Here is a 13,611-nt window from a genome sequence, read left to right as displayed (position 1 = left end):
GAAAAATGGCCAATTCGTTTTGAATGGGAAAAATGTCCTCAAAAACTCAGAATTCTGGGAAATCTGGGAATTTTTGGAATTGGTCAAGGGAAAGCCCAGGATTCCCGAATAGGCTGAACAGTTTGAAGTTGGAACGGTTTGAATCGTGTGAAAAATGTGGAGGGTAAAGCGTACCAAAATCTGGAGAGGAAGAAGAATAAGTTTAAGTAGAAGAATAAATAGATTAATTTTGGTGTAGAAAACCATATGTGTGACTGCTTTGGAGCATTCACACAATGATACATTCAAATTGATCCGCAACATTACCTCAGGAGCACAATATATAAAACATACAACCTACGAAACAAAAATGTATTTAAAATTTTGTGCAGATTTTTAGTTTTTAATCAAAATGAGGGAAGTCAGGATTAATGGCTACAATGAGCATGTTTTGTAGTGCACAGTTTTACGTAACACAATTTGAAGCGAGATGCAGCATGATACTGATAAAGCATGTTCCCTGGGGTCACACGTGCCATGCGCCATGGCGCACCATGCAATGCCGGGGGGCAGGGTCGTGTATAGAGAGAGAGTATGGCCAACCCGGTTTCAGACGATCTCCTCAATGATTGGTCAAAAGGCAGTCACGTGGCTACAGGGCACCATGACTGCTACCAATTTTGGCTGATGCTATGTGTCTCCAGGGTATGTAAAATTGCCTTGTTGTGCAGAACGGGGCTCTCCATTAACACTGGAGAGCCATAAACTGCAGTGTCTTGTGCAAGGTAAACACACAACACAAGGTCTGCGTTTTGTTCAGGCGAGAACGCAAATAATAACAGATGAAATTATCTAATTAAAGAGATGGTTTGACAAAAACACATTATTCTTGATTCTCAGTAAAACTAAGATAATGCTATGCGGCAACAACAGAAGAGAAAGTTGAAAACAAATACATATAGATGGAGTAAACATTGTAGGACTATATATATATATATATATATATATATATATATATATATATATATATATATATAAATGTTGTTCTTAAACTGTTCGACAGTTTGCTCATGCATTTATTGACAAAGTGGTGACCCTCGCCCCATCCTTGTTTGTGAATGACTGAGCATTTCATGGAAGCTGCTTTTATAACCAATCATGGCACCCACCTGTTCCCAATTAACCTGTTCACCTGTGGGATGTTCCAAATAAGTGTTTGATGAGCATTCCTCAACTTTCTCAGTCTTATTTGCCACTTGTGCCAGCTTTTTTGAAATATGTTGCAGGCATCAAATTTGCAAAAAATAACAATGTTTACTAGTTCTAACGTGAAGTATCTTGTCTTTGCAGTCCATTCAATTGAATATAGGTTGAAAAGGATTTGCAAATTATTGTAGTCTGTTATACAGTATATATGTATATGTGTGTATGTATATATGTATATGTATGTGTATATATATATATATATATATATATATATATATATATATATATATATACAGTGATTTTGCAAGTTCTCCCACTTAGAAATTAGGGAAAGGTCTGAAATGTTCATCATAGATGTATTTCCACTGTTAGAGACATAATCTAAAAAGAAAAATCCGGAAATCACATTGTATGATTTGTTAATGATTGATTTGTATGTTACTGGGGTTCATAAATATTTGCACACATGAGAACATCAGTGTTAATATTTAGTGCAGAATGCAATTACAGAGGACAAATGTTTCCTATAGTTCTTCACCAGGTTTGCACACACAGTAATAGGGATTTTGGTCCACTCCTCCACATAAATCTTCTCTAGATCTGTCAGGTTTCGGGGCTGTCGCCGAGCAACACGAAGTTTCAGCTCCCTCCAAATATTTTCTATTGGATTTAGCTCTGGAGACTGGCTAGGCCACTCCAGAACCTTGATATGCTTGGTATGGAGCCACTCCTTGGTTATCCTGGCTGTCATTGTCATGTTGGAAGACCCAGCCACGACCCATCTTTAATTCTCTGACTGAGGGAAGGAGGTTTTTGGCCAAAATCTCTCAGTACATGGCCCCGTTCATCCTCTCCTTAATACAGTGCAGTCGTCCTGTCCCCTTTGCTGAAAAGCACCCCCAAAGCATAATGTTTCCACCCCCATGCCTCACTGTAGGGATGGTGTTCTTGGGGTGATACTCATCCTTCTTTTTCCTCCAAACCCGACGAGTGGAGTTTATACCAAAAAGTTGTATTTTGGTCTCATCTGACCACATGACTTTCTCCCATGACTCCTCTGGATCATCCAGATGGCCATTGGCAAACTTCAGACGGGCCTGGACATGGGTTGACTTAAGTGGGGGAACCTTCCGTGCGATGCATGATTTTAGAGCACTACGCCGTAGTATTCTACTGATAGTAGTCTTGGAAACAGTGGTGCCAGCTTTCTTCAGGTCATTCACCAGCTCCTGTTGTGTAGTTCTTGGCTGATTCCTCACTTTTCTTATCATGAGTGATGCCCCATGAGGAGAGATTTTACATGGAGCCCCAGTCCGAGGTAGATTAGCAGTCATGTTTAGCCTCTTCCATTTTCTAACAATTGCTGCAACAGTTGATCTGTTCTCACCAAGCTGCTTCCCAATTGTCCCATAGCCTTTTCAGCTTTGTGGAGCTCTACAATTTTGTCTCTGGCCTCTTTTGACAGCTCTTTGGTCTTGCCCATGATTGTAGTTGTACCTTGACTGACTGTGGGCTGCACAGGTGATTTTAATGAGCTCAAAGGGGTGGTGGGTGGGTGATTAGTTGTGGGGTAAAAGTGGACTTTTTTTTAAGGTAGACGACAGCTCTCAGAGAGTCATAATTCTTGCTGATTCTCATGTGTGCAAATACTTATGAACCCCAGTAACATACAAATAAATCATTAAAAAAATACAATGTGATTTTTCTTTTTAGATTATATCTTTAACAATATAAATACAACTATGATGAACATTTCAGACCTTTCCCTAATTTCTAAGTGGGAGAACTTGCAAAATTGCAGGGTGTGCAAATACTTGTGGACCTCACTGTATATATATATATATATATATATGTCTTAATAAGGTTATCCAAAAAATAGTGCTCGATACCGTAGTAGAGCGCAATATATGTATGTGTGGGGAAAAAAAAATCACAAGACTATTTCATCTCTACAGGCCTGTTTCATGAGGGGGGTACCCTCAATCGTCAGGAGATTTTAATGGGAGCATTCGCATACCATGGTTTATATAGGGCACAGAGTGGGTGGGTACAGGCTGGCCTAGGGGCGTGGTGATTGGTTCATGTGTTACCTAGGAGGTGTTTCCGTCTATGGCGGCATGTTGTTACAATTTCGCTGCGCTTGTTGAGGGATGACAGGTCTGGACGGTAGATAATAAACAGTTTCTCTTTCAAGCATAGGTTGCATCTTTTATTACCACTATTGTAAGGTGTGCTGGATGCAAGAATTTGCCATGTTATTGAATATTCAACTTTATTGTCTTTGAGGTCCCAAATGTGTTTGCTGAGTTCTGTGGTATTTCGCAGGTTTTTGTTCCTGAAAGAAGCCTTGTGGTTGTTCCATCTGGTTTTGAATTCACCCTCGGTTAATCCTACATATGTGTCGGATGTGTTAATGTCCTTGCGTTTTACCTTAGATTGGTAGACAACTGATGTTTGTAAGCATCCCCCGTTGAGGGGGCAATCAGGTTTCTTTCGACAGTTACATGCTTTGTTGGTTTTGGAGTCGTTCTGACTGGGGGTCGACGGCTCATTTGCAATTGTTTTGTTGTGGTTTGAGATGATTTGTCGTATATTGTTCATGCAGCTGTAGCTCAATTTGACGTTGTTCTTGTTGAATACTTTTCTTAGGTTGTTGTCTTTTATATATATATATATATATATATATATATATATATATATATATATATATATATATATATATATATATATATATATATATAATGTGTGTATATACATATATATATGTGTATATATATATATATATATATATATGTGTGTATATATTAGGGGTGTGTATATATTAGGGGTGTAACGGTACACAAACATTTCGGTTCGGTACGTACCTCGGTTTAGAGGTCTTGGTTCGGTTCATTTGCGGTATAGTAAGAAAACAACAAAAAATAAATTTTTTGGTTCTTTATTTATCAAATTTGCAAAATCTTCTACCGAAAATATTTTTTTAGTGGAATACTTGATGTGAAGTAATAGGAACATAACATTGATTTCGATTCAATATTATGTTTTGAGCAATGACAGTTTGAAAAAAAAAAAAACAGCTTTGTTTTATTAGTCGACATTGCAACTTTTTCTTAATTACATTTCACCTTTAAGCTTTTTTATTTCACTTTTGTTATGTTTTTGTTTATTTTAATAGTATTTTTAGAATGTGCCGTGGGCCTTTAAAACATTAGCTGCGGGGCCTCACCTGCCATCATGGAAAGAAAAAAAATGTAAAAAGAAAAATAAATAAAATAAATTGTTATATGTATCCAGTGATTATACTATAAAGTTATTTTCCATTTAACTTCACCAGTTTTAGATTATTTTTATTCAAAATCGCTGAATTTTCACATTTGCCGTTCAAATACTGAGAAGAGAAGGTACGGTGAACAGCAGCCAGTTGAGGCACGTCACTCAGTGCCTCAACATGGATTCCGGACTCGGCTAACTGCTGGCCTGCTGTGCAGTGAGAAAGTATTGCTATATGAACTATATTATACATTTACATAGTTTAGTTAGCTGAGGTATATAATGTACAGTGTATTTTGTCAACAACTGTATGTGTGACGTATTTCTTGTGCTGAGCGATCATAAAACGGCTGCAAAAGACGCACTGGCTGAGGCTCCAGTAATCCCGCCTCCTGCACCCCCGCCGTAGAATTGTTATATCAACTAAAGCCACACTTAAACTTTCCACGTGCAAGATTGAATCTATTTAAAAAAGTTATTTCATAAGAAGCCAAAAAGTGCAAAAACAATAATGTTCGTGTTGGAGGAGTTGTGAATGACTGCAGGGCCACAACATTAGGTACACCTGCAGACTGCAGGTGTACCTAATTCACAACTCCTCCAACACGAACATTATTGTTTTTGCACTTTTTGGCTTCTTATTAAATAACTTTTGTAACCTATTTTCATGGGCTTTTCTCTTTGTGATGTTAAGTTCCTGTTATGCGCTGTTATACAGTATATGCCTTGAGCTCTTATTTTGAAGGCGCTAAGAGCAGAAGTGATGACACGTTGGAGTGGAGCGAAAGTTTTTGAAAGAAGGTAAATAAAGTGGTCCTCGTGTAAACTGGAGCCTCCGTGTTTGTTATTTTGTAGTTTCATACAGTATAGGCGACATTTATAAACCCTCGGTTACACTTTTTTAAATAGATTCAATCTTGCACGTGGAAAGTTTAAGTGAGGTCTTTAGTTGTGGACTTCATTTATAAGTAAAGGTAAGACCATAATAACGTTTATTTTTATTAAATGTGCTTTTTTGTGTGCTACAGTTTGTATGTGTAAAGTTAAAGTTAAGTTAAAGTACCAATGATTGTCACACACACACTAGGTGTAATGAAATTTTTCGTCTGCATTTGACCCATCCCCTTGTTCACCCCCTGGGAGGTGAGGGGAGCAGTGGGCAGCAGCGGCGCCGCGCCTGGGAATAATTTTTGGTGGTTTAACCCCCAATTCCAACCCTTGATGCTGAGTGCCAAGCAGGGAAGAATGCTGGTATGAGCTTTTAAACATAACCCGTTAACTGCTACCAATCAAATGGTGAATAAGATACTCTTTAGGGTTCATATGTTTGCAAATCTGACTGTGATGAAGTCAGTGCCTCACCAGCCATGAACCTCACCGCACGTCACTGATATATATATATATATATATATATATATATATATATATATATATATATATATATATTAGGGCTGCAAATCTTTGGGTGTCCCACGATTCGATTCAATATCAATTCTTGGGTCACGATTCGATTCAAAATCAATTATTTTCGATTCAACGTGATTCTAGATTAAAAAACGATATTTTCACGATTCAAAAGGATTCTCTATTCATTCAATACATAGGATTTCAGCAGGATCTTCCCCAGTCTGCTGACATACAAGCAGAGTAGTAGATTTTTGTAAAAAGCTTTTATAATTGTAAAGGACAATGTTTTATCAACTGATTGCAATAATGTTGATTTGTTTTAACTATTAAATGAACCAAAAATATGACTTATTTTATCTTTGTGAAAATATTGGACACAGTGTGTTGTCAAGCTTATGAGATGCGATGCAAGTGTAAGCCACTGTGACACTATTGTTCATTTTTATTATTTTTTATAAATGTCTAATGATAATGTCAATGAGGGATTTTTAATCACTGCTATGTTGAAATTGTAACTAATATTGATACTGTTGTTGATAATATTCATTTTTGTTTCACTACTTTTGGTTTGTTCTGTGTCGTGTTTGTGTCTCCTCTCAATTGCTCTGTTTATTGCAGTTCTGAGTGTTGCTGGGTCGGGTTTGGTTTTGGAATTGGATTGCATTGTTATGGTATTGCTGTGTATTATTTTGTTGGATTGATTAATTTAAAAAAATAAAATAAAATAAAAAATGGGGGGAAAAAATGAGAAAAAAAAAAGTTTTTAAAAATGATGGCACGCATTGAATGTCTCTGCTACATTGGATCAGTCTCCTTTCTTTAACAGGCAAAAGCTTTATAACCTCACTAATGCCTTGCATCGCATTCCTTGCCTTTGTGACACTTTAGGCAGCCACGTGCTAAGAGACAGTCATTTGTTCGAAGAAAAACCTCAGCAACACAAAATGACGACTCTTAGAAGCCATAGAATATGCTTGAAAAATGCTTAATTAGTTTTCGACACACACACACACACACACACACACTATTGACAATAACAACAGTTGGCATGGCACTAAGGATTGAAGCAAAATGCTTTTATGGTAACCAGGGATGTCCCGATCAACATTTTTGGACTTCAATCTAATTTTTTGGCGTCAGTATTGATCAGATTTCAAATCCCGATCCGACACTTTGACAATAGATCATAGAATTAAAAATGTTTTATCGCGAGTAATAACACCCTCCATCTATCCGTTTTCTATCACAATTTTTTTAAATATATATTATTACATTTGGAATTTTCTAATATTGTTGACGATGCAAGGCATTAGTGAGGTTATAAAGCTTTTGCCTGTTAAAGAAAGGAGACTGATCCAATGCAGCAGAGACATTCAATGCGTGCCACGCATTAATATATCTTGGCCACACATTAGTGGCTAAGATATATTAATGCGTGATAATATTATTTATCATTATTATAATATTATTGTCATTTCCATTAAGAAAGTGTTGACTATTGTTGCCAATGCCCTCAGATCAGGAGTGCGTTCCTCACACTTTGTGTGCGCAGTTGCAGAAAGCAGAACGTCGAGGCTTTTAAGAAGTTAAAAAAATGTTTTAGAAAGACTAGGCCTATATTTTCGTTAGGTAAAAAAAAAATTCTGAATTTATTTCAATGAATATTAACTTGTTAACGTTGTAATGCTCAAAAAAATGTTTTAGAAAGACTAGGCCTATATTTTCGTTAGGTAAAAAAAAATTCTGAATTTATTTCAATGAATATTAACTTGTTAACGTTATAATGCTCAAATAGGGACGAGGGCGGTGTGCACAGTGAAGCAGTGAACAATTTCGCGACAAAGATGAACCTTTATTGATTGATCTGCAGCCATGACAAAATATCAGACAATCTCCATTGTCAACGACAGGCAGGAAAATAAAGATAAACACATAGCCTATGTTGTAGGCATAGGCTCATACGTTTTTAAGTTGAAATAAAAAAATAAATAAAAAATGTGCCTCATAAGCCTTAGGCTGTCAATCACGCGCACAAACTTAAATTATACAATAACATATGTATGTCATCTCTATTCAAACAAAAATAAATTAAATAAATAATAATAATACATTACCTGCAACTTATTGGCCAAGGCAAATAGCTGAAGGGGGGAAATCAAACCCATCAGACTGCTCTTTATCATCAAACTTGAATTATAATGAAAATAGACGGTCGCGACAAACAAAGCAGGCTAAATAGCCTTACATTGTCGCCAATCAGAGATGCGCTTCACTTGAAAGCAAGGCCAAATAATTATTCACACATAGTAGTATATCACGAATAGAAAAAAAACACAATAAACAACGCAATTGCCTTAATTCCTTTGCATTGTAGTGCGCCCAAACAACACGTAACCATCAAAATTATTTAGCTGACCGAACTCAATATAGGTTAGACATGGGCTTATTTGGTATAGCCTATAGGTAACGTAGACTAATTCGTTTAACATATCCAACCGTATGTCTACTTACTTTTTTTTTTGTTAGCACTATGCAGGAATAAAATGGCATCTACAGTGCCAGGATTCATGCGAGAGCGCCTGGCCTCTAAAATGCGCCCTGCTGCGCTGAAGGAGCGCTCACTTGCGCCACTTGTTGCTGGGACGCGGTGCATGATGAATAATTGACTGTTTCAAAGAGTGCTGCTCGTTTTTCGTATGTGGGTAACAACATTTAACTATGTATATATATTTCCGAAATGGTTCAACCGCCAACCACCCGCATCTATTTAAAATCTATTTTTACCCGCCCGACCCGCGGTTTATCCGCGGACCCCGCGGTTGTGTTCGCAAACCGCGCATCTCTATTAGATATATAACAACGGGCGGGTGCGGGCGGGTGTGGTTTTGATAAAATGTTGGTTCGGGTGGATGGCGGATGGTTGACGACTTTTGTGATGCGGTTGCGGATGAAATAATTGCCTATCCGCGCATCTCTAATATATATATATGTATATGTATATATATATATATATATATATATATATATATATATATATATATATATATATATGTATATGTGTATATATATATATATATATATATATATATATATATATATATATATATATATATATATGTGTATATATATACACACATACAGTATATATATATATATATATATATATATATATATATATATGCATATATATGCATATATATGTATATAATAATCATTACTGCCACATTTTTGGCGGCACTGCTCTAGAACACTTTGTTTTGTAAAAAAAAAAAATGTATGTGGCATTCAACCAATAATATAATACATCATCTGTTTTACAACAATATTAGAAAATTCCAAATGTAATAATATATATTTTTAAAAATTGTGATAGAAAACGGATAGATGGAGGGTGTTATTACTCGCGATAAAACATTTTTAATTCTATGATCTATTGTCAAAGTGTCGGATCGGGATTTGAAATCTGATCAATACTGACGCCAAAAAATTAGATTGAAGTCCAAAAATGTTGATCGGGACATCTCTGGTTACCATAATAGCATTTTGCCTCAATCCTTAGTGCCATGCCAACTGTTGTTATTGTCAATAGTGTGTGTGTGTGTGTGTGTGTGTGTCGAAAACTAATTGAGCATTTTTCAAGCATATTCTATGGCTTCTAAGAGTCGTCATTTTGTGTTGCTGAGGTTTTTCTTCGAACAAATGACTGTCTCTTAGCACGTGGCTGCCTAAAGTGTCACAAAGGCAAGGAATGCGATGTTCTTGACAAGCGGTGACACTTTGTGCGCAGGACCCTGCCCAAGCACGAGCGGCTGGTCGACCTGCACGGCTCCGTCATCGACCACACGTATGGCGGCGGCTCCAGCATTGCCGTGCTGCTCATCATGGAGCGGCTGCACAAAGACCTCTACACCGGCCTCAAGGTACGGCTCACGTCGATCCCACCCCAAATGTTGACTCAAACGTTGTGGTTTGTTTGCATGCCAGGCTGGTTTGTCGCTGCGGGAGAGGCTGCAGATCGCTCTGGACGTGGTGGAGGGGATTCGCTTCCTGCACAGTCAGGGTCTTCTGCACAGAGATATTAAGCTCAAGAATGTCCTGGTAAGTGCACTGCAAATAAGATTGCGGACTGCTAGAGAGGCCCACATTGGCTGTCATACCGATACTGTCCAGTAGGGGTGTACCGATCTGATATTGATTGCAGAATAAACAAGTATCGGATGATATCGGCTTGATGTAAAATGTCCGATACAAGTAGTCCTGCCGTGTGCTTACTTGGGCTGAGCTGGACAGACAGTTAACATGTAAATGTCCTCTAATAAGCACACAAGGTTGGTCTTTTTTAAATATTTTAATCAAGTCATTTACAAAAAGTAAACACGGTAGGCTATAGGCTACTAGGAACTAGCAGCTACATAACAGCTAAGCACACATTTGCAGGCAAGCTAGACATAAGTAATAATAATTGAACAATATTGCTGTCTAAGATAGCACATTTGTCAATGAAAACAAGTATCAAATAATTATAGTTGCATATTCTATGCACATACAAGGCAGGAGCGTATTAGGAAATATCCAGTAACAAACGTGTCCGCATCCTCCAACTTGCTGCGTCAGGAGCTTAACTGGATGAATTATTGAGACTACTAGGTATCACAAAAAACAAATTACCACTCCACTTCAACTTAAAGACAGCATAAGTCCATTCCAGACAGTTAAAGTAGCCGTATGTAAAAATCTGTCCAGAAATGGTACTGCAATGACGGTCCCCGTCGTCCCCTCTCACTCTCCCTAACTGAGGTTGCCAGATATGCAGCCGAATCCAGCTCGATCGTCTGGGCTACTCCAAGGAACTTCAAACTTCCCCTGCCTCTTACTGGGGGTTAGGGTGCTGGGACCATAATAGCTGAATAGACAAGTCAATAAAAAATCTCGAACCAACACATTTCACACAGAAATTAGGCTATTTTCCAGGAGAAGTACGTAATATCACAACAAATGGCAATCATATGGTTATTGTCAGTACTATCAGAAAACAAAGACTAAAACAAACTACAACCAACGCTAGCAATGGCTATACTGATGAAAATAAGTACAGCATGCTTAGCAGCCTAATGTACGCCCAAAACTAAAGAGGAGACATTTTACCAAAGTATGCCTATAAGCTACTGTTTTAAATGTTTCAGATTGCCATAAAACTTGGTACATGTAGTCCACAATATGCAAACACGAATGAGGAATTATTTTATCATGTGATTTGGCTGTCTCCATACCTTTCACATTGCCATGATGACAGCCGTGCTAATGTTGGAACCCATTTCCTCAGCGTATCAGCATACTGAGAACAAAATAGGCACTGACACTACGCATATCCACTTAGGTTTTATTTGTCGAAAATATATTTTGCCCTGTCAGTTCGAATACAAATCGACGTACAGGCTATCAGGCATCTATTTACCCCTTTAGCCAATATGTCGATGTGTCATTGACCGGGCTAGCATGCTAAGCATTACACTAGGAGCTAAGCACCATCACACTAAGCATTCTTTGCACGAACATACTAGCTTTGTTAGACAAGATCATAGACTGTAGTGGACAATATAGTTTACATACAAAATGTCCATTTCTATTTATTACAAGTAATAAGAAAACGTAAATGCCTTACTTACCTACCAAGGAGGACATTAGCAAGTTTGGCGTCCGATGAAAAAATCTTCTCCGCCTTCAATCGTCTCCATCTTTCAAAGGCATCCCCGATACAAATCCTCGTTTTGTTCCCGGCTTTGTCATGAATAAGTTGAGAATCGTAATGATGCCTTTTAGATTTACTAAGGTCTGACATGTTTAGTAACTTTACCAGTGGCAGTAGCCAGACGAAGAGGGCGGTGCGTAACTGGCAACCTGGATGTGACACACTCACAGACTTTCCAATCGGTCAAACGGTGAAATGAAAACAATAACAAGATTTCGGGGCTGTAAATCTAATTTGGAAATTAGCATATCCCGGCTGAACTAACGTTATCAGTTATAAAGGTATTTAAAAAGAACATGATATATTAATGCCTTTTGACATATCAGGGCCATTTAATAATGACTTGACATGAAATTATTACATATGGCTCCTTTAATAATAAATAGGTTAGTGTTTTTATACCAAGTAGGGTTGTACAGTATACCGGTACTACTAAAGTACTGCGGTACTAATGAATTAAAAACAGTACCGGTACTTTTTTTATTTTACGGATATGACGCGCGCCATCCTCACATCGTGACATTGCTGCTTTTACGTGCAGAGGCGCATGTTCGGCAACGCACACGCACTTCTAAGCAGAAACAGTGTGTAGACAGAAAAGGTAGAATGGACAGAATGGACGCATTTTGGCTTAAAAATTAACGATAAAGGTGAAGCCGTAACACTGAAGCACCACTCAGCAAGAGGTGCTTTAAGACATGGCTAGTTAGCTAGCAGCTAACGTCCATCTACTGTTAGCAGTGTTTTTGCACTTTTTAAATCACTAATCCTTGTCTCCATGGCGACAAATAAAGTGAGTTTCTTACAAGTATCATCCCTGCAGGGCGAGGAATAGCTAAACATGTTCCACTACATACCGTAGGAGGATATAATAGCTAACCGCTTAAAGCAAGCTAGCACTGAATGTAAGCAAATGACACAGACATCAACTCTAACGATACCAAGTACAAGACCAGCATATAGTCAATACTACAATGATTGCACAATGTTTTTTATTACAAAATCAATTGTCTGTATGCACCTCGAATATGCTCCTTGCAAATAGTCTTTTTTTGTTTTTTTTACTTCACAGTGATTCGCTCCTCCTTTCCGCGCTGGTCTGTTGAGGTTTTGGGACTTTTACTTAGTTGGCAAAATGGACAAAACTTGTCAAAAGGGCGAAAAACTAAGAAAAGGCACACATGCTGTAGTGTTGAGACATGACTCTTCCAAGTTGAGTGGAGAGCTCCACCTACCCGCAAATGTTTCGCCCTGCTTTCTTGCCTGCAGGCGCCTGAATGAAGGGTTCGTACACAGGGACATATTTAGCTTGACCTACAAGTTTGCACATTGAGGGGTTTCTTAACCGAGATTCAACTGTGCTCAAGTAAATGCCTGCTACTCTCTGCAGTTGAGTAAACAAACATTGCAGTTTTTCGCCTGATTTTTGTAGCGTTGACGATACAAGTGCTCTGTCATCAGCGCACATGTGTGCACTTCCTCTTTTGCAGCTCGACAAGCAGAATCGAGCAAAGATCACCGACCTGGGCTTCTGTAAACCGGAGGCCATGATGTCCGGCAGCATCGTCGGGACCCCCATCCACATGGCCCCGGAGCTCTTCACGGGTACCGTCGCTCGACTTCTTCCCGCCGTCCCTAAACGCACCCCGGAGCCACGCTCTTGCTAACGTTAGCGCTCTGCGCCTCACAGGGAAGTATGACAACTCCGTCGACGTTTACGCCTTCGGGATCCTCTTCTGGTACCTCTGCACCGGCTCCGTCAAACTCCCAGAAGCCTTTGAGAAATGCTCCAGCAAGGACCAGCTGTGGAATAATGTTAAGAAAGGTAAACATGGCTCAAAGTACACTTTAGAGTAGTCAGTGTGCAGCTTGTATAGATTTACTATGCACAGACATTGAGTCAACATACAGTAAGTGTTGTGTAAATAGCTGCAAGTACAAATATTATTGTGTTTCACTGCACGAGTGCTGCCGGCACTGGTTAATCGTGTTGTCTTTTG

The 13,611-nt window shown here is 38.4% G+C and overlaps 1 protein-coding gene across 1 annotated transcript in view; it reads left to right on the top strand.

Annotated features, from left to right (window-relative positions):
- The window catches only part of dstyk (dual serine/threonine and tyrosine protein kinase), an 84,355-nt gene that overhangs the window by 69,966 nt on the left and 778 nt on the right, over positions 1-13,611 (top strand). The window contains exons 10-13 of the mRNA XM_061932250.2: positions 9,650-9,782; positions 9,847-9,960; positions 13,102-13,216; positions 13,302-13,436. Of these exons, the coding sequence (XP_061788234.2) occupies positions 9,650-9,782; positions 9,847-9,960; positions 13,102-13,216; positions 13,302-13,436 (497 nt within the window). The remainder of the gene's footprint in view (positions 1-9,649; positions 9,783-9,846; positions 9,961-13,101; positions 13,217-13,301; positions 13,437-13,611) is intronic.

Source organism: Nerophis lumbriciformis, linkage group LG38 (genome assembly GCF_033978685.3).
Source record: "Nerophis lumbriciformis linkage group LG38, RoL_Nlum_v2.1, whole genome shotgun sequence".
In the NCBI taxonomy this organism is placed as follows: Eukaryota; Metazoa; Chordata; class Actinopteri; order Syngnathiformes; family Syngnathidae; genus Nerophis; species Nerophis lumbriciformis.
Note: the sequence above shows the minus strand (reverse complement) of the source record. Positions and strands in the feature narration are given on the sequence as shown.